General features: G+C 42.1%; 1 protein-coding gene across 2 annotated transcripts in view; it reads left to right on the plus strand.

The window, feature by feature from the left end:
• The window catches only part of SH3KBP1 (SH3-domain kinase binding protein 1), a 269,084-nt gene that overhangs the window by 88,344 nt on the left and 157,734 nt on the right, over nucleotides 1-23,006 (plus strand). For both annotated transcript variants that reach the window (XM_008575775.1, XM_008575774.1), the window contains exon 3: nucleotides 15,667-15,770. In XM_008575775.1, coding sequence (XP_008573997.1) covers nucleotides 15,667-15,770 — 104 coding nt within the window. The remainder of the gene's footprint in view (nucleotides 1-15,666; nucleotides 15,771-23,006) is intronic.

Genomic DNA, 23,006 nt, shown 5'->3' on the forward strand with positions numbered 1-23,006 from the left:
CTCAAGGTCTATCCATGTTGTTGCAAATGGCAGTATTTCATTCGTTTTTATAGCTGAGTAGTGTTCCATTGTGTAAATATACCACATTTTCCTTATCCACTCATCCGATGATGGACATTTGGGCTGGTTCCAACTCTTGGCTATTGTAAAGAGTGCTGCGATGAACATTGGGGAGCAGGTATACCTTCGACTTGATGATTTCCATTCCTCTGGGTATATTCCCAGTAGGCACCACCTATTTTTGTAAATAAAGTTTTATTGGCACACAGCCACATCCATTTGTTTATATATTGACTATGGCAGCATTCATGCTACAATAGCAGAGTTGAGTAGGTGCCACAGAGACCCCGAGTGGCCCACAAAGCCTAAAATGTTTACTCTTTTGCCCTTTACAGAAAAAGTTAACTAACTCCTGCTGTAGACCAGTAGAAAAACTCAATTCTTGCCCTCCATGAAGTTCATCTTGCAAAAGGAAATTTACTTATGTGTATGATATGGATTGTACCCCCCCAAGTGTTATGTATTAGTAGCTTGGTCCCCACTGTGACTGTTAAGAGAGTGGGAAATCCTATTATGGTAATTGCAAGGTGAGGCCTGAAGAGGTGATTAGATTGTAGGACCATGCCCTAATGACTGGATTAAAAATGGTGGTCATGGGCATCGTTCTAAGGGCTTTAAAAGGAGAATGCATGAGGAACTGTTTTCTCTCTGGTCTGCCATTTTCTGCCATTGCAAGACCCCTGGGTCACTGTTGCCACTACCCAGACCTTCACCAGATATATTCCCTGGATTTTGGACTTCCCAGCCTCAGAGACTGTAAACAATAAATTTCATTTTCTTTATAAATCAACCAGTTCCAGGTATTTTGTTATAAGCAACAGAAATGGACTAATACAGTGTAATATATAGAAAACTTTATAAGAAAGCCCATTGAGGTAAAGGCATTTAAATGCCAAAGAGAATATTTAAGTGCTGACAAAAATTAGTCTTGTTGGGGAGATTAATGCACATTTATTTTTTTCTGCTTTCTCTATTTTTCTCTGCTGTTCCTTTCTCTATTCCATGAATGAATCTACATTCATTTTCTTGCCTCAAGATTTCTAGATTTACAATTTCTAAATTTATACTTTTCGTGATGTTTGGTTTCCTCCCTCTGAGGGGGAGAGTAAAGGTGCAGATCAGTGTGGAAAATGAAAAGTCTGAGTATGAGAGACCTTTTATTTAAATGCACCTTTGCACCTTTTCTGTGCTTATATGGAAAGTAGGACTTGTTTAAATAGATGAGAAAAGTCTTTATTTGCTTTGAACAAATAGGTAATATGTGCTTTACTAACCTGTTAGTTTTTTTTTTCTTTAATCTACTTAAAAACCTTCCCTTGGCTGGCCCGGTGGCGCAGAGGGTTCAGATCCCACATACAGACCGGTTCCCGCTCACTGGCTGAGCGAGGGGCGGGCGCAGCACCGACGGTTGCGATCCCGTTGCCGGTCCTGGTCCGGTACGGGCGCGACACTGAGGGTTGCGGTCCGTTGCCGGACACGAAAAAAGACAAAAAGGAAAAATAAAAAAATAAAAAACCTTCCCTTGCAGGTAGCTGAGTCCTTTTACCTGCACTGCTCATTTGCTTAGAAACCTGCAGTTTTCTGGATGATGCCCCTCCGGAGGGTCCTTGGCAACAAAACCATTTGCAGGCCCTGTAGGCAGCCCACAGTTCTGGCTTGTTTTGTTGTTCTGGTCACCACACAGTCAGCTATTCAGTATGGTAGCTTGTGTGCTACTGTGTTGTTTAGACCTCACTGCTTTAAAAAAAATTTTTTTTTTTCGTTAAATTTTTATTTTGTCAATATACACTGTATATGATTATTATGGCCCATCACCGACACCTCCCTCCCTCCTCCCTCTCTCCCCTCTAAATAATTTTTTTGAGTTGAACAATTTCCTTTGGACTTACCTTCGGTTTTCTTAAACTTTCTTAAACTTATTATAAAAATAATACGTGTTTAGTGTAAAAAATTAATAAAGTCACAGTATAAAGAGTAGCATCAAATCCCTTCCCCTTATGATACTCCCTAGAAGAGACCTGCTTCATGGTTATCTCTATGGAAGATTTCTGCATGTATACGTTAGGATGAACCATAAACAACTGCAGATACTCAGCCACAGAAAGGTCAATTTCATATGGTATGACCTAATCCAAGTACATAATGATACATACATATTTGTATTTTTTTAAAAACACAGATGGGATCATACTGTTTACACTGTATTGCAACTTTTATATGCAGTTGAAGAGAATCTTGGAAGTCTTGGCTTATCAGTTTATTTAGAGCCATGCCATTGTTTATTACCGTAGTCCCTTATCCCAGGGCAATATGTTTCAAGACCCCCAGTGGATGCCTGAAATTGCAGATAGTACTGTACCCTATATGTACTATGTTTTTTCTTATACATACTCATACATACCTGTGATAAAGTTTATTTTATAAATTAGGCACACTAAGAGATTGACAATAATATCTCCTAACAAAATAGAACAGTTACAACAATACACTGTAATAAAAGTTATGTGAATGTGGTGTCTCTTGCTGTCTCTCTCACAATGCAATGCTGTAATGTTTTTGGACCACGGTTGACCGTGGGTAACTGAAACCGCAGATAAGAGGGGACTACTGTGGTCTGTGTGTAGACACATCTATGGCTTAACTAACCAGTCCCCTAATTGAATGACATTTAGGATAATTCTGGTTTTCACTCTTGTGAATAATGTAGCAGTGAACATTATAGATGTATCTTTGCACATTTTATGTGAGTTATCTCAAGTATAACTTCCTACAATTGGAATTACTGTTTTCTTGATTTTTAGATTTTGGGGGGAAGAACTGGTTAGATGACTCCCGTCTCAGCTGGACTTGCTGACCTCAGGGTCCTTCAGCCTCTAGTGGTACCACAGAAATGGAACCTCAGTGGAAGTCAGCCCCTCCAGGCAAATTGTGTGCAGTCACAAACATTGACATGAACTTCCCTCCCTTCATGGGATGTTTATGTGTTCCCTGCCCAGCAAGCACTGAAGACACACGCCAAGGATGACAAGGCAACTGAGTGGGTTAGGAGCAAGAGGTGGGTATAAAGCCATATGGGTACCCGGAAGCCCTAGTGGCCTCTTTATCCCTGAGGGAGGAAAATCTTGTGGTGCTTTCCAGAATTTCAGCAGCTATAAAAGGGAAAGAAAAGTAGGGCTAGGTTGGGGGGGGGTAGAAGGCTGTGGCAGGTGTCAGCCTGCAAATTAGCTCTGCTCTGCTGGCCTCCCTGGAAAGGAGCATAGGCACTGAGCTCAGCTGAGCCAAGGTGCCAGATGACAGCACAGGGCTCTGGCCAGCCACTGACCCAAGTAATAAGAGGGCACTTGGCAAGCAGCCTCTGAATGCTGTGCCACGTGGCCATTTGTGGATCAGGACTTGTGAAGTTGCCTGATGTGGTTCTTGTTATGATGCACTGCCCCAAAGCCTATGAGACATTCCAATGAACAGAGCCCAAATGCTATGTTTACTGCTTTATTATATATATAATTTCCCCCCACACCTTTGGGTTTCCTTGGAAATGATAATCTTGAAAGCAGGGATCAGGGGTTCTTAACTTTTTAAAATATTGCCATGGAAGCTGTATGCCAGTCTGGTGAAGCCTATGCACCCCTCTTCAGAATTATGTTTGTAAATGAATAAAATAGAATCCATGGGATTACAATGGAAACCAATTACACTGAAATACAGTTACCAAAATATTGCAGGAACACAAGTAAAACATATTCTTTATCGATGTGTTAAATAGCAAGATCCAGCAGTGGGTCTAGAAGCGATCATAATTTCGAAGTAGGGATGAGTGTAAATGATATTTCAAGATAACTGCAACTGTGAAATGAAGATATCTATCCGTGCAATGGGACATAAGTAAAATTCACAGGTGCTGCTACTACCAGTGTGGTATGTTGCCTATATTCATAGTGGAAATAAAGGCCAAATTTTAGTTAGAAGATAGTAAAAATAAAGACGTATTTTTCTTCCTATTCAAGTTTAGAACACCTGAATTCTATCCACAGAGGCTAGTTAAGGAACTCTCCTTAAGGGGTTTAGACTTTTAGATACTGAAGAATAAATTGCAGGGATGTAAACTCCCATTTGCTTCAAGAAAATTCATAATACCTAGGTTTTCCCCTATTTATTCTGATGGGGATGAGCAGGGAAACTATATTAGAAATGAGTCAAAATTTAAAAATATTTTGACTGCCTGCAACAAAGATCTCCCCTTCCCCAAAGAGAGGGATATGTGGAATTTTGTCATTCTCTAAATCAGCCAGTACAGTGGCTGTTTTTGGTACTGATTTTTAAAAACTGGAAAACTTTAAATTTGTTTATGGTAGGTATTTTTTTCTCAGAATTCTCTAAGAATGGACAAGAGACATCGACCCCAGATGAGGGTCATTAGGGTTTTCTAGACCTTCATCACAGTTCCTAAACTATTTGTTCTCTCTCTCCCTCCCCCTCTTCTCCCACTTCCCTTGCTCTCATCCCTTCATCTTGTTCCCTCCCTGCCCACGCCCCCCTTAACTGTGAAAGTTAGGGGTCTGATGTATGCATTTGTCAGCAGCAAAATTTTAGAATGCCTGTAAAAATAGATATGTTAGAGGGAGTGTGTTGGATAGAAGGGAGAAATCTTGTTTATGCTCAACAAATAACTTATATTTAGAATCTTCTTTCAATTTTTCCTTTGAAATTTTGTATTCTCATTTCACTTGAATGACTCTGCATGGAGCATTTAAAAGTAGATCAAACACAACTCTATAAATATATTGAATTCTTTTGGACATTTTGCTGAAATCAGCCTTGTTAAAGCAGGGGAAAGCAATGTGCTTTATGTATTGGATTTTCTCCTCTGAGAATCTGGACTCCCCCACCCCACCTCCCACCCCCAAGCAGAGAACTAGCTGCCTGGCTGGGAATGTTGGGCCAAGGCCATCTTGGGGAGGTGCCCCCTGGTGTGGCCTGCTGTAGGTTAGGTCCTTTGGATTGAGGAGCAAGCTGAAAGACCAAAGCCCATGCCTGGGACCAGCCCAAGGGAAGAGGAATAGCAGAAGGATGTTTAGGGACGTCACTGATTTTGTTTTTCAGTATCATTCCTTTATCTCCAAGGGGAAGGGAAGGCTGGCGAAAAGAAAATTGGTTGAGGTAGTATAAATAATTAACAAAGCTGCCTTTTAACAGATTCATGAATGTAAAAGCCAAATGGAAAAGAGGGAGGGAGTCAGGTGGAAGCCAGCCCTCCTGTAAAGTAGGTCTGTCTCCATCATCCTGATTTTATACATGAGAGAACTGGGCAAGGAGCCAAGAAGTGGTTGCGAGGCTGGGGCCACCAGGCTGTCTCGTCTCTGCTGTGAGCCCACGGTTCTCTTATGTGCTTTAATGCTTTCAGTGTGGACTATGTATCCACGAGCAGTAAAACCAGAGCTTGTGCGTCCTTTCAGACAGCTAACTCCCACGCCATTTTAATAAGGTGGAGGACATCGAGTTCTTCGTGCCCATGGCACCAAATGTATAGATGTGGCTTCTAAGGAAATATCAGATGACAGTGTTAGCATTGAAAGTATCCATATGCAGCTTCTCCTTGCAGAAACTCAGCTTATTAAGTGATGGCCCTTTTCTGGCAGCAAAACTTGATTTTTTCTGGTCATGTGTTAATAGACCAACTTGAACACTGCTTTCAGTGGCTTCTCTAAACTGGGCACTGTGCTCTGGAGTTTCTAGGGCTGAGGGGGGACAGGATCCAGGGATTTGTGTCGCTTCTTCATTTTCCAGATATGTGGCACCCAGGCCCGCATATGATCAAGAGTGGGCATTTGTGATAAAACCACAGCATTGTAAGCATGACGAGGCATATGTGGGTGTTAGTAAATGAGTTGAATTTGCTGAAAAAGGTGTGCATGAAAGAGCTGGGAGGGTTGGGGGTTGAAGGGGTGGATATAAACATAAATTGATACTCACAGGAGAGTAAAATACAGTGGAATGAGGGCCGTGCTAGAGAAAAGCAATGGTGGTTAGGGAACCCGAAGAGCCCCCACCTCACCCCGTGGCTGAATGTGTGTGTTTGTGTTCTTGTGAGCAAGTGAGCTCAGAAGATGGGTATGGGTCCCTTCAACCCACAGGGAGATGGCGGCTGCCTGGGCTGTGTGGGCCGGGGGAGTTGGGCCAGGGAGAACAACCTTGGATCAGTCCTTGATGGAATGTTGTGTACCAGCATCTGACCAGAATAATGACTAGTGTGGGCTACAGGTGTGGAGCCAGTTCTCTTGACTCACACCTCCTACTGTGTTTATGGAGCAGTCACAGCCAGTTGTCATTGGGAGGTCAGAGCCACCTTGTTCATTCAGCCTGCGAACAGTATCTTTCTGCCTGGTTCAATTAGTATTTATTTACTTGCAGAATAGGAACTAACTTTACTATTAATCTCATCAAAGCATGGTCAGAAGGATATGTTTCATAATATGAGGTAATTATTTTAATAAGTGACTGTGATGTTTTACAAAAACGATTGCAGTGTATTACGTCCTCTTTGTAAAAACAAATTGATGTGCAGAAGCATTTAAATGAGTCTCTCTTTATGCTTTCCCTAATCTGCCTCCCCAAAAGTACCACTGTTATGTTGGGGTGTAGCCTTCTGTACCATTTTCTGTTGCTTACACAGATGTATACACACACCCTTTCTCTCACTCATTTAATTATTTTAGACTCTCACATATTAGTTGAATGATTTATTAATAAACAGTTTTTTTAGTGCATACTCTGTGCTAGGTTCTGGCTGACTGGAGTAAGTAAAATATCCCATGGTACTTACAGTTATGGAGTGTGGATTTGCGTTATTTATAAAACTGGAGTCATATTATACATATTATGTGATTTGGTCTTTTAACTTAATGTATTATGGACACCTTTTCACATCAGTATACATAGAGCTACTTGTCTTTAACAGCTGCCTGGCTATGTCATGATTTATGTAGCCCTTTTTTTCTCACTGGACATTCAGGCTATTTCATATATAGATCTCTGTGCCTATATGCATTTGCTATTAGAAACAACGCTGCCCTGAAAGTTCTTAGACATATATTTCTGCCTACTTAAAACAAATGTTTTCTGTCTTTTAAGAGGACCAAACTTAAAATCAAAGATACATATTTTCTCATGCATGTATAGCCCTGCTCTACCATTTAGTATGGATAATTGACAGTGGACTGTACATTTGTAACAGGAAAGCAGTTGGGAATATATCAGCATGGTTTAGTATTACAGATGCTTCGGACAACGATGTTGATGGAGAATGAGGTACCTTTGACACACTGGCAAGAGTACAGGGTCCACCACCTTTCCATCCCTGTAGCTTCGACAATTCCAGATGGCATTGACTTGTAAGCACATGTTCATGGGTGCCCTGTTTAATGCAACGTTGAGGCTTTGACTCTCTTTCTCTCCACCCTTCCTGTCCTCCTCCAATGCCCCTCTGACTATCTGGGAGCTTGTATTCACAAAACTGTGACCCACAACAGGACATGAAATAAGTATTCATTAGTTCATTCATCCGTTCCTTTATCAAGGATAGATTGATTGTCTACTCAAACTGACACTGAGCTAGGTACTAGGGATCAAGGACAAGTAAGAGGGGGCAACAGCCACATCAACTAACGATGGTCCCATGTCTCTCTGTGTTCATGTCTGTGTGTTAGCCTCTCCTTCCCTGGGTATGTGACTCCTTTCACTGGGTTTTTCATATTGCTCTGTCTTCCATTGTCTTCTGTTGGGCCATCTGCCTGCTTCCAGGCTCCCTCCCCCATGCCCTCCTGCACACCCCTGATGCCAGGCACTTCTCCCTGGATCACTGTCCTCATCACACCTTGTCCCTCACTTCCCTGTCTGGAAACCTCCTCTGGTTTCTCATTTCCTATAAAATAAAGGATGGTTTCTCATCCTTAGATTGGTATCCAGAGTACCCCAGAAATTCACTCCCAATCTGCCTTCCTGGTGTTATCTTGAGCTGGTGGAAGAAGAGGGCTGAAGACCACAACTTAGTTAACTCGTGTGTCCTGGACAAGTTATCCAGCCTTCCTGTGCTCATGCATAAAATGGGGTCAGCACCCTGGACCTCATAGGGTTGGGACGTGGACTAGAGGGAAGGCAGGACACGTGTGGAGTGCAGTCCCTGGCACACAGCACATACTCCATGTTCATTTCCTTCCTCTTCCTTATGTGACTTTTGACTTTACCTGTCTCCTTCCCCAGCCCCTATGGTCAGATGCCCTAATAAATGGTTCCTTATAGGTTCTACATTTTTCTCCTGTATTCTGGTGATATTTGGGAGAAAATGAGCACTGGCATAGCTATACGTGCTTTTCAGATGACCTCTGCCTTTGAAGTAGCAGGCAAACGGATTCCCTGTTTTCTGCCATGCAGAGATGTTGATTAGGCACATCCCTATGAGAATCAAACTAGCTCATCTCTGGGGACCACACTGTGCTGATCATTAAATACTGTGCATTTCCACTGCAATAGTCCAGTTACAGCCAAGAGACCCATGCGGTCCTTTTTTTTTTTTTTTTTTTTTGGAGTGCCATTGGCTTCTAAAGTGTCCTCCTCCTTTTCTTCTGAGTTGCATCACATGAAATGGGACTATGAGAGGCCATGTTTCCAGTAAAGGATATGAGGCAGAGTCCACAAGATCAGCAATTCCACTTTTTCTTCCCTTGCACCCAAATCCACTGGATGTCCCAAGTTAAATGTGTGAGTCTCCACATTTATTTAGTTGAGTTTGTATTGTTTTTCCATCGTGAGATAGCTAGCCTGGCCTCTTGCATAAATCGAGGTTTCCAGCTCCAGAACAGCTTCTTCGAGAAGCCAGCACGCTGTTCAGTACCGTGGGGAGACGTCACACCCCCCGGCAGTGTTTGCTAATGAATCATAGCAGAGACCTTCATCTTCTCCATGCTCCTTTCCCCCAGGAACACATTTCCAGAGCTAGAAACTACTTAGTGCAACTGTTATAAAGGTCTGCGAAATAAAGTCACAGCATGGCAGCATTCACCTGGGTTATGTATTAGGGAAATATGGTCAAATATTTAGAAGTCTTGTTTCTCTCCCTTGTGGGAAAAGACATTGAATGTAAGACCTAAAATAACATGGTCCTGGAAAAGTCCCATTTATTTTTGACCTAACGCTCTTTTTTGGACTATAGTTCTATCTAGATGTCTTTCAACCTTGTCTGCACCTTAGACTCACCTGGGGAGCTTTTAAAATCCAGATGCTCAGACTGTCCCCTAGATCAGTGACATCAGAATATCTAGAGGTGGGGCCCAGGCATCAGTATTTTTCCCTTTCCCCTAAAATTTTTATTCAGAAAAAGTTCAAATGGACAGAAAAGTTGTAACAACAGTGCGACAAACATCCACCTTTTTTTGTTTCTTATTAAACAATGTGAAAGTAAGTTCCAGACATCAAGACCCTTCATTCCTAAATACTTCAAAATGTGTCTCCTACAAACTAGGACATTCTGCTATGTAACCATAATAGAATTAACACACTCAGGAAATGTAACATTAATATAATGCTATTACCTAGTATTAGTCCATATTCAAATTTTCCCCAGTTCTCTCAATAATGTCCTTTATAGCTTTAAAAAAAAAAATCCAGGATCCAGTTAAGGATTATGCATTATATTTAGTTGAGTTCTCTAGCCTTTTAAAAATCGTTCGTGATATTGACTTTAAAAAAAGAAAATCAGGTCAGTTTTTGTAGACTGTCCCCTCACTTTGGATTTGCATAATTGTTTCCTCATGGTTAGATTTAGGAGGACTATTCTGTAGGTGATACTAAGTCCTTCTCAGTGCAGCCAATCAGGAGGCACGTGATGTCAATTTGTCCCATGATTGGCGCTGTTAGCTTTGATCACTGGGTGAGGTTGTGTCTGCCAGCTTTCCATTCATAAGGGACCATTTTCCTTTTGTAATTAATAATTTGTGGGGAGATACTTTGAGATTTGTAAACGTCCTAATCGCCAATAAACTTTCACCCAGTAGTTGTAGCAATCATTGATTATTACCAGAATCAATTATTACTATCATGGCTATAAAAATGGTGACTGTCTATTTCTGTATTTATTAGTCGATATTCTTTTGTAAAAAAGAGCTTTCACTTCTCATCCCATAGCTATCTATCTAATTTTATCCATCTGTCCATCTAGCTACCTATTAAACATATCACTATGGACTCATGAATTTTTTTTTTTTCCTTTTTGTCTTTTTTTTTTTTTTTGTGACTGGCAACGGATCGCAACCCTCAGTGTCATGCCCGTACCGTACCGTACCGGACCGAGACCGGCAATGGGATCGCAACCCTCGGTGTTGCGCCCGCACCTCACTCAGCCAGTGAGCGGCCGGTCTGTATGTGGGATCCGAACCCTCGGCGGGAGCGCCGCCGCGCTCCCAAGCGGCGCACTGTAGCAGTGCGCCACCGGGCCGGCCCTGAATTTTTTTTTTGAAATGAATAAATTGTAACACATCCCCCAGTACATGCTGTTATTGTCCCAAATTTGGCTGGTGGGAGCCCTGTCAAGCCAACTCCTGTGTTGTTTTGAAATCACCCCTCAAGTGTTTGAGTACTTCATTCATTTTGCCGCAACCATATATTTCAGTCTCATGTCATATTTTCTTTGCGACAGCCCTGGAAGAAGCCATTTTTCTATGGAGACCTAGTTCCTCAGGAACTGCCATTTAGGAAGCCATCAGCAATTGTATGAAACTCCTCAGGCCATTTCAGTGTGCAGCCAAGCATGAGCACCACTGGGTTAGAGTCCTCCAGTGGGAGACCACCTGTTCCCACAAGGCCCTTCCCATCACCTGTAATTTGTGGTGCTGATTCGTTGGTGAAGTTTAGATTTTCATGAGCATTATCAGGCAGGGAGACAGGTTTAAATGCAGGTTCCCGGCCTCAACCCCAGAGAGTGAGTTCAATTGGTCTGCCATGCACATTAACATTCTGGCACAGGTCCTCCCTAGGCCATGCCTGGAGGACATGCCAGAAGTAACCCTGGAAACTGAGAATTAGGGGCTTCTTCTGATTTTCCTCTTTGACTTTATGAGTGTTTTCTCTCTTGAAATATGATTTCAGGATACTGCCATGTTCTCTAGGAATGTGGTGAGGATCCATTTGATTAGTTTAATGGATTCCTTGAAAATAAGAAGATTCAAACCCTCGTAGTTTTACTCTTGTTTTGTCATGAGGGATGTGGGATGTAAGAAAAAAATAAAAAGACTGTGTGGGTGTGGGAAATTTTCAGTTGACCCAAAGACTTTTCTCATCCACTACATCATTTAATATATTTTCATGATTATTGAATGAACTGGCCTGGTAAAGTTTGCGTGTCCTGTTTGTGGGACTGGGTCATGGCACCCTTATCAGTTTCTTTTTTTTTATTTTTTATTTTTTTTGTCTTTTGTCTTTTTCTGTGTCTGGCAACGGATCGCAACCCTCAGTGTTGCCCCCGTACCGGACCGGGGACCGGCAACGGGATCGCAACCCTCGGCGTTGCTCCCGCGCCTCGCTCAGCCAGTGAGCGGGAACCGGTCTGTATGTGGGATCCGAACCCTCGGGCGGGAGCGCCGCCGCGCTTCCCAAGCGGCGCACTATCCAGTGCGCCACCGGGCCGGCCCACCCTTATCAGTTTCTGCTTTTATTTTCGGAGCATGTGAATGTGCTGCCCTGCCTCCCTGTCCGACCAGCTTCATTTCATCAAAACTGGGGCCTTCCTAGTCCCCACTTCCCAGCAGCTATAAGGAAATGCTCCTGCTTTGTAGTTTTTCATATCCTGGTTTCTCCTTTTTAACCATGTACCATGTTAGGCCAGCTAGTCCTTTTTGCAGTCTCAAGACCCAGAGCTGAGAATTCTTATTAAGAACAGTCAGAAGTGGGAGGCAGTGTCGCTGGAGTTGCATTGCCTAGTTTGAAATTCTCGACCCTCTGCTTACTAGCCCTGTACCCTCTGGTAAATACTTGATCTCTATGTGCCTCCTCAGTCTCCTTATCTGGAAAAAGGGGATCAGTAATGTACCCCAGAGGTTCAGTGTGAGGATTGAGTGGAATAATACGTGTAAAGCACTTAGTAGTCTCTGGTACATAGTAAGTGCTCAGTAAACGTTAGCCTTTATTATTTCACTTAACAAAGCTGATCATGAATGGAAGGTGGCTATGGGGTCTAGTGAGAGAGTTACTTTTTTGGTAAGCCATATGTGCACGTACGTTTGCATGTATGTAGATAAAACTTGTGTCTATTCCTTTCTTCGGTTATTTGTGAGGAGTTAGGTGGCCCTGCCTAGAAAACAGTGACACAGGCAGGCAATGGTGCTGATGTGAATGAGGAAAATCATGCATCTGCTCCCCTTTCCAGTTGTTCCAGTATAGACTCAGATTGTTGGCCATGATCAGCAAACATAGTTAATTTTTTAAAGAAAACTTTTCTTTTGAGACTCAGTTTATTCCGTAGAAAAACAGCACAATAAAATGTGTTAAAACTAGAGTTTCTATGAAGAACTCCATGCCCAGTTCATCTGAGCATGAAGGCAGCAGCTCAAACTAAGGGATTCCAAACCCCAGGTGTAGACAGGTCGTTAGTTTTTTTCCCTCCAGTTTATACCAGCAATTGAAAGGGGTTGGTCTTATCATCTACCTATCTCTTTGTAGAAGGTCAAGACACACTAGTAAACATCAATTAAAAGCCAAGAGAAGAAGAAAAAGAAAAACCAGCATATGACATCCTTAAACTTTCTTAAGTTTAAGATGGATGGTCTAACTAAAACACAATTTCTCCCAACTTCCAGCATCCCCCTTGAACTGGGTTGTAGGTCAGGCAGAACTGGCAATCAAGTTCAAATCAGTGATACGCTGGAGCTGAGGCCTAGAAAAACAGTAGTTTGAGAGTTTGGGGGCTGTCTGTAATGAGAGAGCCACAGCAAGGACCTAGGGTGATTTTATGCGGTGTTGCAGGAAGCAGTTAAATACAGGCTGCAGGGAATTTGGGACATTATGTGACCAAACTGGTTCATTTGGCACTGGAGAGAGAGCTCTGAACTCAGGCCAAGGAAATACTGCCACTTACTAGCTTGGTGACCTGAGGTAAGTCATTGGGTTTCCTCATTTGCAAAATGGTTGCTCATTCTGGCTCTTTCCTTTTCACTCGTGGTTTGCAGGAGGAGATAGGGTGATGGGTATCAGAAGTGCTTTAGAAATGATCATGAGCTGTCCTCATGTGAGGGGGAACAACTTTGTGCTTGGGTCAGGTCGGGTGACCTTTACCACCAACCATCTCTGGGTTCCTCCCCTATGCCCTCTGTATGGGTTATTTTTATTGGTATGTTGGCAGTGTGCTTTATAGGACTTTATGCTATCAATTGAGTGACCTTCTTAGAGGCTTTTAACAGATATTGCCTAGCTTGGCAGAGAGAAAGTAGTGAATGTGTCATTCTTCTGATACCAGGCAAGCCTTTGAGGAAGTCCGATACAGAGATTTGGTTTGAGAGTAATCTGATTATTCTGTTCCAGGTCCTGAATCCGTTGGGTTAGTCTTTTCTCTAAGAATATATCACTCTCTTCTTTGCCATTTGTGCATTGTCGGGTTAGATGCTACTTTTTACAGAGGGCTTTTTGAAGATATGAACTTAGTTATATATAAGTTGTATGGTTTTAGCTAACACTAGGTCTTGAGATGTTATTTTTAAGTCACTTTGGTCAGGACTTTGGTGACTTTTGTGCTTGTGAGTGTTGGTTTTCAGACATTTGTCATTTTGCTTGTTTCATGTTCAGATTTGTGTCTGCAGAGTTTACTTTTAACATATCATCTAGCAAACGAAAGCTCTTAAAGATTTATAGTAGAACCTCATCTTAAGAGATATTATGGGGTCAGGAGAGTCACAGGGCGCAGGAGAGGAGTGCCAACATCACTTCGTCATCTGGACTTTCTTTGCTAGAATGATAAATCTGGATTCTTTTTGGCACAAAGTACTCAATTTGCCTTCCGTCAAGTTGGAAGCCATGGAGTAGTGGTGGCGTCCTTTGCACTGGAATACCACTCCCCCTGAATTTCCACCTTGGAGAAGCAAGTTGAGGTGGGCCCTCTGTCCCAGGAGAACCAGGCCCTCCTTGGGGCTACACAGCCTGCTGACAGTGCTGTTTGCACCTGACGGCTTGGGATTTTGCAAAAGGGGTGGACAGTATTTGTGTAGTCGCCAAAGATGTGATTAGACAAGATATTGATTCTGAACTTCTGCCTTCCTCGCTCTCTTCAACCCTGTTCTTCCTTAGTGAGACACAGGCAGAGAAAAATGGAACAGAGAGAACTAGGCCACTGGCTTTTGAAAAATATTGATCAGGGAGCACATCAGATATAGTGCAGAGACCTTTCCCTTTGTGTGATGTCATGCTGCTTGTGGGCCTTAATGTGCCCTGTGATCACCACTCCAGGGACATCCTTTCTCAAGGTAAAGATAAGGGGGAAAATAAAAAAAGAATCCCTGTAGGTAGTATCCAGAAATAATTGAAGCATTTCTAAATGTGTATGTTTGAAGTCGTTGATCCCTTTGGTTTTCTAGGGCATGTGGTGGCACGAAGGAATGGTGCGTGGTAGCCATCCAACAGCAGCAAACTTCTGGGCTGTGTCAGTCTCACTTCCAATCTCCATCCACCTTTCCCTGGCTTGGGCCTCCACTGCTGCATGTCTGTCTGTCTGTCTCTCTCTTACATACACACCCTCCAACATGCATGTCCTCGCTCCCCACAATGCCCATCTGTGGTGTGGATGTGCTGTGGACAGTCACGTCTATACTTGAACCAGCTGTAAGGTAGGGGCTCCCAGATGGGTCACACTGTGTGAGAGAGGTGGTGTAACCTTGAGTGTCCTCTGGTCAAGCGAAGTGTGATCCTGGCTTTTATCTTGATTTGACTGGGTTGGTTCTGTGTAATCAGGCAGGGAGCCTGTTAATGGATGCCCTGGGACAGAGGGAAGAGGACAGAAGTGGATTTGTTGAACCCTGTGGGACATTTGGAATGGTACCAAAAGTAGGCTGAAATCTAATCGTCCTTTGCTTATCAGGCCCAAGTTTCAGCATGCTGAAAGGGTGATGATTAGTAAGAAAAAGGCCAGGGGTCTTTATCTTTCCTTTGCACATTTGGGAAAAATTCCCTCTGCCTTGCTAGCATTAGGAGCAGACCATTCTTTTTTCTCTACCACATCACATCAGCTTTCGTTTAAAATCAACAGCAGCAAATACAGAGCCCCATCCATGGAAAACGGTTTAAGGCAACACTGTGCTCCAGTGCTTCATGGGTGGGGTTTCTGCCTTCTGCACCAATGGATCGGTTTCTCATATCCATGCCTTCCTGACCCAGCAGCTTTTAAAAGACCAAGAAGCATTGCTCTGCTTTCTACTGCCTCCTCTAAGAGACCAGGGCTGCTGTGTCTCTAGCCATGTCCCAGAGAGCATATTTGAGACAAGTCAGCTTAATTTGCCTGCATGCCTAGGAAGCCTCTCTTTAAAATTTCATTTTGGGAGAAGAGCTGTGTCTAAATATATTGCTTTTCCCATCCAGGTGAGCGACGGAGGCGCCGATGCCGGGTGGCATTCAGCTACCTGCCCCAGAATGACGACGAGCTTGAGCTGAAAGTGGGCGATGTCATTGAGGTGGTAGGAGAGGTAAGTGAGGCTGCAGGCAGTGCGGTGGCCACTTACATGCCCCCAGGAGTCCTTGCTGCAGGATATTGGCCTGGAAGCATTGGATGTTAGAACCCAAGAGACCTTAGAGATCATCTAGTTGAGTCTCCTCTCTGAAGAAATGGGTTCCCAGAGAGGGATGTCCCCAAGCCAGTTGGAGTCAGATGTGGGGCCATTTGAAACCATTGTCTTTCTAACACAGCATACTAAATACATCTGAAATTCCAACCCAGTGCCACCAATTTTCTCTCCTGCTTTAATTGATAATAAACTCTGGGCATCCAGAGTGGCCCGGATCCATCTCTAGAGTATGGATTCAGTATTCATTGTGGGAGACACTGGATTTAGAGGGAAGGAAAAGAAGTGATATTTATTAGAAGACCTAGTATGTGGCTGGCATGACAAGGTTCTTTACACATTAGCCCATTTACTCATCTCGACCACTTTATCTTGTAGATGAGGAAAGATGCTCAGGAGTCCCCAGGTGAGGCAGGGCTGAGGGTCGAAGCCAAGTTCAGCTGACTGGAGAGCCTTGGTCTTTGTGCAGCGCCACGTTCCCCTCCCTGGCTGCTCAGAGCCACTCCGGCTGGTAAAAGGTCCCTCCACACATTGGGAGGGGCTTCTCGGGCTCTGTTCTCTCACGCCTGGGGGATCCTGGGCTTCAGACTTAGAACCTCATCGTTCATTCTGCTTCAACACTTGTATCTGTACATAGAAATAGTTTTCCAACTGCTTTCATTTCCTCGATACGTTTTGACCTTACACAAACCCAGGATTTATAGAAAAGGAAGTTAGAAGTTGAGAAGGACTTTCATTAAATTATCCTGTGGGTGGAAGTGGCAGGACTGATGCTAGAAGCCAGATTTTCTGATTCTCATACAAACCTGATGTGAGCCTGTGTCAGAGTTTTATTTAACTCCCTAACAAGGGGATCTGTAAGATGGTAAGGCTGGCTCAGAGAGAATTGTGAAAGAGCAAAGTACTTATAATGACTGAAATTTAAAAATACTTGATTAAGATTGCTAAATTAGATGCAAAACTACATAGTGTCCTATAGGGCAATTAAACTGTAACCTTTGAGGTGATCTTTTCTAGAGGACAAATCATTTGCATCTCTGTTGGTCAAAATTTATTTTCATTGCTATCTGGCAAGAATCATTTGCATTGCTTTCAGTTTTCTACCAGTTAACATCCACACTAGCAGAGTTGTAAGCTAACCTCATAAATAGTAAATACTATGCCAGACAAAGGTGCATGTCCCTAGAGAAGCAGTTAATGGGGTTCTCAGTGTGGCATGGGGAGGACATGCAGTAACCCTTTTTGCCTATTTCTGAGTTTTGGGTAATTTGTATTAACTTGCCATTTATCCTTTTTTAATCCCTAGTGTCAAGCAGAACACATAGGAAACATTTGCTGAAAGTTGAATGAGTAAATAATAAATGGACAACAAAGTAGAACATTGATTTCAATGGTAGAATGACAAATTCCTTAAGACCGTAGCATGGAGGAAATTCCAGAAGAAAAAATAAACAGATGTGACTAATAAAAAATATATACATAATTTTGGGATGATTTGAAGCTAGTACAGCTAAAGAAAGAACAACAAAGAGGAAAAATATTTGCAATAAATTGGCAAAGTTATTATATATGTAATGTATGAAAATATATTAGGAAGCTACTTTAACAGTGATAAATGATAGGTAAGTTTGCCATAAACACAAATCCCACAAAGGGAAAAGATCTTAGCCATGAGAAAATGTTCCACCCTGCTATAATTAAAGAAATACAAATTAAGACAATAATGGGTTCCTACTTTCAAAAATCCTAAGAAAATATTTAAATGATAAGACTGTTGGCAAAGCTTAGAAGAACTGGCGAATTTATATATCTGTATTGTCCTTAAATAAAGCTATTTAGCAAGATATGTCAAGAGCTATAAAAATCTGAATAACACTTTTTGACTCAGTTATCTCATTCCTAAGAATTTATCTACAGAAAATGGTTAACAAAAGAAAAATATGTGAAAAGTGTTTATTGCAGCAATGTTTGCAATAATAAAAAGATAATCAAGGGAATTAAGTTGTATTATTCAGCTAGAAGATTGTGAAGCCATTAAGATGGTAAACACAGAGTCCTTTAAATATGTATTTATTACAGTACTTTGCATTGTAATTATCTGTTATATTCCACTAAGCTGAGAGCTTTTCAACGGCAGGGACCTGGTTTTTATCTATCTTTGTATTTGTGGTACCTGGAATAGTGCCTGAAACCTAATGTGCACTTTAATAAAGGTTTGCTGAATAGGTAAATGAATACATGGAAATATGAAAACAGTTTTTTTGCAAAATAAATGAACAGATCAGAACACAAAATTGCATAGACTAGACTAGGATACAATCATGTGAAATATATTTATATGCATGTGATCAAAGACTAAAAGGGAATAAAAATTGAAGATGGTTCTGTTGTAGGAGATGATTTTTTTCCTTTAATATTGTAATAATGCTTTAAGAAGAAATACAAATCAATACAAGGAAAATGATGAATATATTTCTGAGAAATATTGCCCACTTTCGCCTGCCTGTTGGCTGCAGGGAGACTGAGTGTGGGTTGCTCAAGGAGTGGAGTGGTCACAGAGCTGCCACTGTACTGAGGTGCCTGTGGCCTTAGCCACCAGTCTCCTTCCCATTCACTGCCAGCTAATTCATTCTGGCCTTGCTTCAAGTAGGAAAAAGGAAAAATAACCATATAGTTTATGATATTTATGTAAAGCTAAATGTAAAGCTGGCCTTTTAATCCAAATTTTAAAAATTATATCATCAAAAATTAATTCCCTATTCCTATTTACTTGTAATATTGCAGATATTGGACCATCATTATTGTGTAATATAAACTCTGTCCTTTCCTCTTGTAATGAGTGTTGTATAAAGGCTAACAGGTAGCTCATCTCTAATTCCACTGAAGATGAAAAACAAAATAAACAAAAATCCTTAAATCAAAGAGATAGATCATGGTAAGAACATAATAGCTTTGGAATACTTAGACTCAATCTGTTAATAAAAAATATAACATATCGGGCCAGCCCGGTGGCGCACTGGAGAGTGCGCCGCTTGGGAGCATGGCGGTGCTCCCGCCGAGGGTTCGGATCCCATGTGGAGACCGGTTCCCGCCGAGGGTTGCGATCCCATTACCGGTCAGTAAAAAAGACAAAAAGGAAAAAAAAAGGAGAGTGCGCCGCTTGGGAGCATGGCGGTGCTCCCGCCGAGGGTTCGGATCCCATGTGGAGACCGGTTCCCGCTCACTGGCTGAGCGTGGTGCGGGCGCAACACCGAGGGTTGCGATCCTGTTGCCGGTCCCCGGTACGGGCGCGACACCAAGGGTTGCGATCCCGTTACTGGTCAGTAAAAAAAAAGATAAAAAGGAAAAAAAAAAACATACTGTGTATTATGTTATATTTTTATTGATTAGTAGATCGATTTCTACAGTATTGCAAAACTGCACACACACACAAATGCACACACATTTTTTTCCCTGACAGACAACTCTCAGGAAGATTTTGAATGTATGAACTAGTTGGTTTTTTTTTTTTTTTTGAAACACTTGAATCAAGTAGAGAATCCTAAAAAAAGATACACATCTACCTTAATACCTAATCGTAGCTTAAAAATATCAAAATGTATATTTGTTTGTTATTTATCAACACAACCTCAATGATATAGGGCCAAGGTCTTTTTCCTAAATATGGGTTTGCACATTTTGAGTTGTCATCCCTTCAGCGTTCCTAGTCATGCTCTGCGATTCCCACTGGTTTCATTAAAGTGGGTTGGTAACAACACAGGTGAAACAGCCGGAGTGTATAATCCTCGTAAAGTTCCACAGCCCCCCACCCCCAGTCTTTTTTAGCTGTCTTGTCTACACCTAATTTGTCAGCAGTTTTTTTTGTTTGTTTTTTAATCTTCAAATCGTTACCATTATCCCTTCTCACCACTAATTGTTTCTCTTTGCACCTATATATTTTTGTGCTATTTAACCAAATGTATGTGCTACCAGTAATGAGCAACGGGCTTCAGCAGATTTGGGTAGAATGAACCCTGGCCCTTGGTGGGGTGAACAGCTCGCTCCTCTGGCCCATGCTGGCTGCTGCAGCAGGGGAGACCGTGGGGCAGTCCTGAGCTGAGTGAGGTGTGAAGCGAAGGCTGCTCAAGCAAGTACTTACCGTGCCACTGCCTTGGTTGGAAAGCGATGGCTGTGCTGTGACAAAAGCCGTCGTTGTGAATCTAGAGGAACGGGGCTGCCGATTTGAAAGGAAAATAATAGGATGTGAATTACTGGATCGATATTTTTAAAGAAATCATTATGAGTACATACATGGGTCTTTTTTGTCCAGAGTGGTGAGGACAGTTAAATGCAGGTGAAGCTCTATTTATAGGAACGGAGATGGCATATGGACAAGGTTACCAGGAGAAACAGCGTTTGGGGCCTCTGGAGTTTCAAAACCGGCTTTTTTGGCCTAATTTTTTTTGAAAGGTGCATTAAAGCCACTTTGCTTTTTGGCTGTGTTATCTAGAGCCTGGGAAAGAGCCACTTTTTCTCTTGTGTTGGGTGACCTTGGTCTTAACCAGTCTCTCTTAGTGGTGACAACAGGAATGTTCAGAGATTCTTGCTTTTATGTGTTCTTTATGGTTAGTTTTTGAGGTATTTCTCGGTGGTCCCAGTCAGGCTGGCTGGAGACAGACGGCTGCAGTGTCTGACTTAAAGCCTAACCTGGCTTTGTGGTTTGCAAAGAGGATAACTGGCACTTTCAGAAAACTTCTGCATCTTCCTTCTTATGCCCACAGAATGAGATTTGGTTCACTAAGCTCGAGTGAAATAGGCCCTTGAAATTCTTTAAAACTTTAACTCAATCAGGCAAGTGAGTGTGGCTGGGCAGTTCATCCTCATTTTATTTTTGGCTATGAGAAGTTCACTTAAAAGCTGATTGGGGGGAGATAGGAGGGGGTAGGGGCAGGGGGATGGGGAAGGGGAGAGATTGGATAAGGGGCATCAAGAATGAGTATTAATTTGTAACAATGAATATCCTAATGAAAATTTAAAAAATAGAAGCTGATTGGTTAATAGGTGATCAGAGCATACATGAATTCTAACCCGTTAAGACACTACCTTGCTTTGGAAGGGTTTGTGTCCCTGTTCAAAAAAAAAATAACGTTAATATAAAAATCTCTTTATTGAAATTTGACAATCCAATGAGCTCAAGCTGTGCTACAATTATTTTTCCAGATAACTTTGGAATGAACACCTCTGATTTCTTAATGTGTAAAGTTGGTAAAACATCCATATTAAGCAGAGGAAAAACCATGTTTAGGAGAGAAAGTGATTAGATTTAAATCAGCAGCATCCAAAACAGGCCATGACCATATAAAAGTAACATATTTACGGGCCGGCCCAGTGGCACACTGCTACAGTGCGCCGCTTGGGAGCATGGCAGCGCTCCCGCCGAGGGTTCGGATCCCACATACGGACCGGCAGCTCACTGGCTGAGCGAGGTGCGGGCGCAACACCGAGGGTTGCGATCCTGTTGCCGGTCCCGGTCCGGTACGGGCGTGACACTGAGGGTTGCGATCCATTGCCGGTCACGAAAAAAAAAAAAGGGAAAAAAAAAAGTAACATATTTACAAGTTTAATGTATATATAATGTGCATAGCTGTGGGATTTATCAAATATTTCAGTGTTTGCACTCTGAAAGAACTGTTCATGGAGATTCAGAGATATATTGAATGGAATCTGTGCCTTTGAACATGCTTGTTCTAGTCAGGGAGGGTAAGATATAGACAGCTAAGATAACTAACCAAGATGTTACTCGAGTGGCAAGTGATGGTATTGACACATGAGAGAGGAATTTAAAAACAGGAGTACACATGGAGGGTGAAGAAGAGCTTCCTAGAACAGGTGAAATTTCAAGTGGCCACGTGAAAGGAGAGCAGTGTTTGGATGAACTCATCAGCACAGGCTGCATTGCGTAAGGCACCAGGTTGGTCTGGAGGAAGGAGGACAGAGTGTGAGCATTTGCCACAGGTGTGGAGTGTATGGAGCAGGTGCTGGCGGGGACAATGAAAGCGGACTGAGTTGCCCACGCTGAACTTTCGAAGGAACACCCCGCTTCAGTGATCCTTACCTAGGGGTTTCCTGAGGTTAACACATCCCCATAGTAAATTTCCTCACCTGGGAATAGTGACAGGACAAAACTTGAGGACCTTGATTCATCAGAATGGTTCTCTTGCTGGCTTGATTCACTGTTTGTGCATATTTTCAAATCGGAATGATAGTTAGGCCTTAGCATAGAGTCACTTAAGAGCTTGGGGATGTGTGGAACAGCCTGTGGCTGTTTTGCAGGACAGGATTATCAAGCACTGTCTCCAGAAACCCTTTCCAGTCTGATGAAAGTCATGGATGTGGCTGTCTTGATGGGCAGAGTTTGCCTAAGTCTTAAATAGAAATGGTATATATTTAAATAATTTCCCATTCAATTACTCTACAGACTTATTTTTTAAGAGCCCTGCCTCTCATGTGGAATAGGCTTGTTATCAAAACAACAAAGGGAGGGAATGAAAATCAACTTCCCTGTGTGTATGGAATATTCTGGCCCAGCCAGAACAAAAACATAATTACAAAGAGGTAATCATACAATGAACTATACAGGAATTGGGGGAAAATATTGGTCCAGGCATTTAGGACCTAGATAATACTTGTTTATATTTGGCACAACCAGCTTCCCATATCCTAAATTCAACAGGGATAGTTTATTTAAAGCAATTAAAATGGAAAGTAATGTAGGTGTTTATGCCTCAGGAAGTGGCCCCCTTAAAAATACATTTTTTAAAACTAATTCTACTTATAGAAAGAGATGTTTTTCCAGAAACAATCTGCATTTTTTTCCAGTAATATTCCAGAAGTTAAACTATGTCTTAGCATATTTATATGAAGTTCTAGAAAAAGTAAAACTAATCTAAGGTGATAGAAATCAGACTAGTGATTGCTTGGAGGCAGATTGACAAGGAAGGGGAATAAGAGAACTTTCTGGAGTGATGGAAATGCTCTGTATATTGATAGAGGTATGGGTTATGGTGAGCATTTGTCAAAACCAATCAACCTGTACTATTATGATCTGTGCATTTCTGTAAATTATACCTCAATTAAAAAACTTTTAAAAATTATCTTAAT

The sequence above is a fragment of the Galeopterus variegatus genome, unplaced genomic scaffold (genome assembly GCF_000696425.1).
Source record: "Galeopterus variegatus unplaced genomic scaffold, G_variegatus-3.0.2 Scaffold1238, whole genome shotgun sequence".
NCBI lineage: Eukaryota > Metazoa > Chordata > Mammalia > Dermoptera > Cynocephalidae > Galeopterus > Galeopterus variegatus.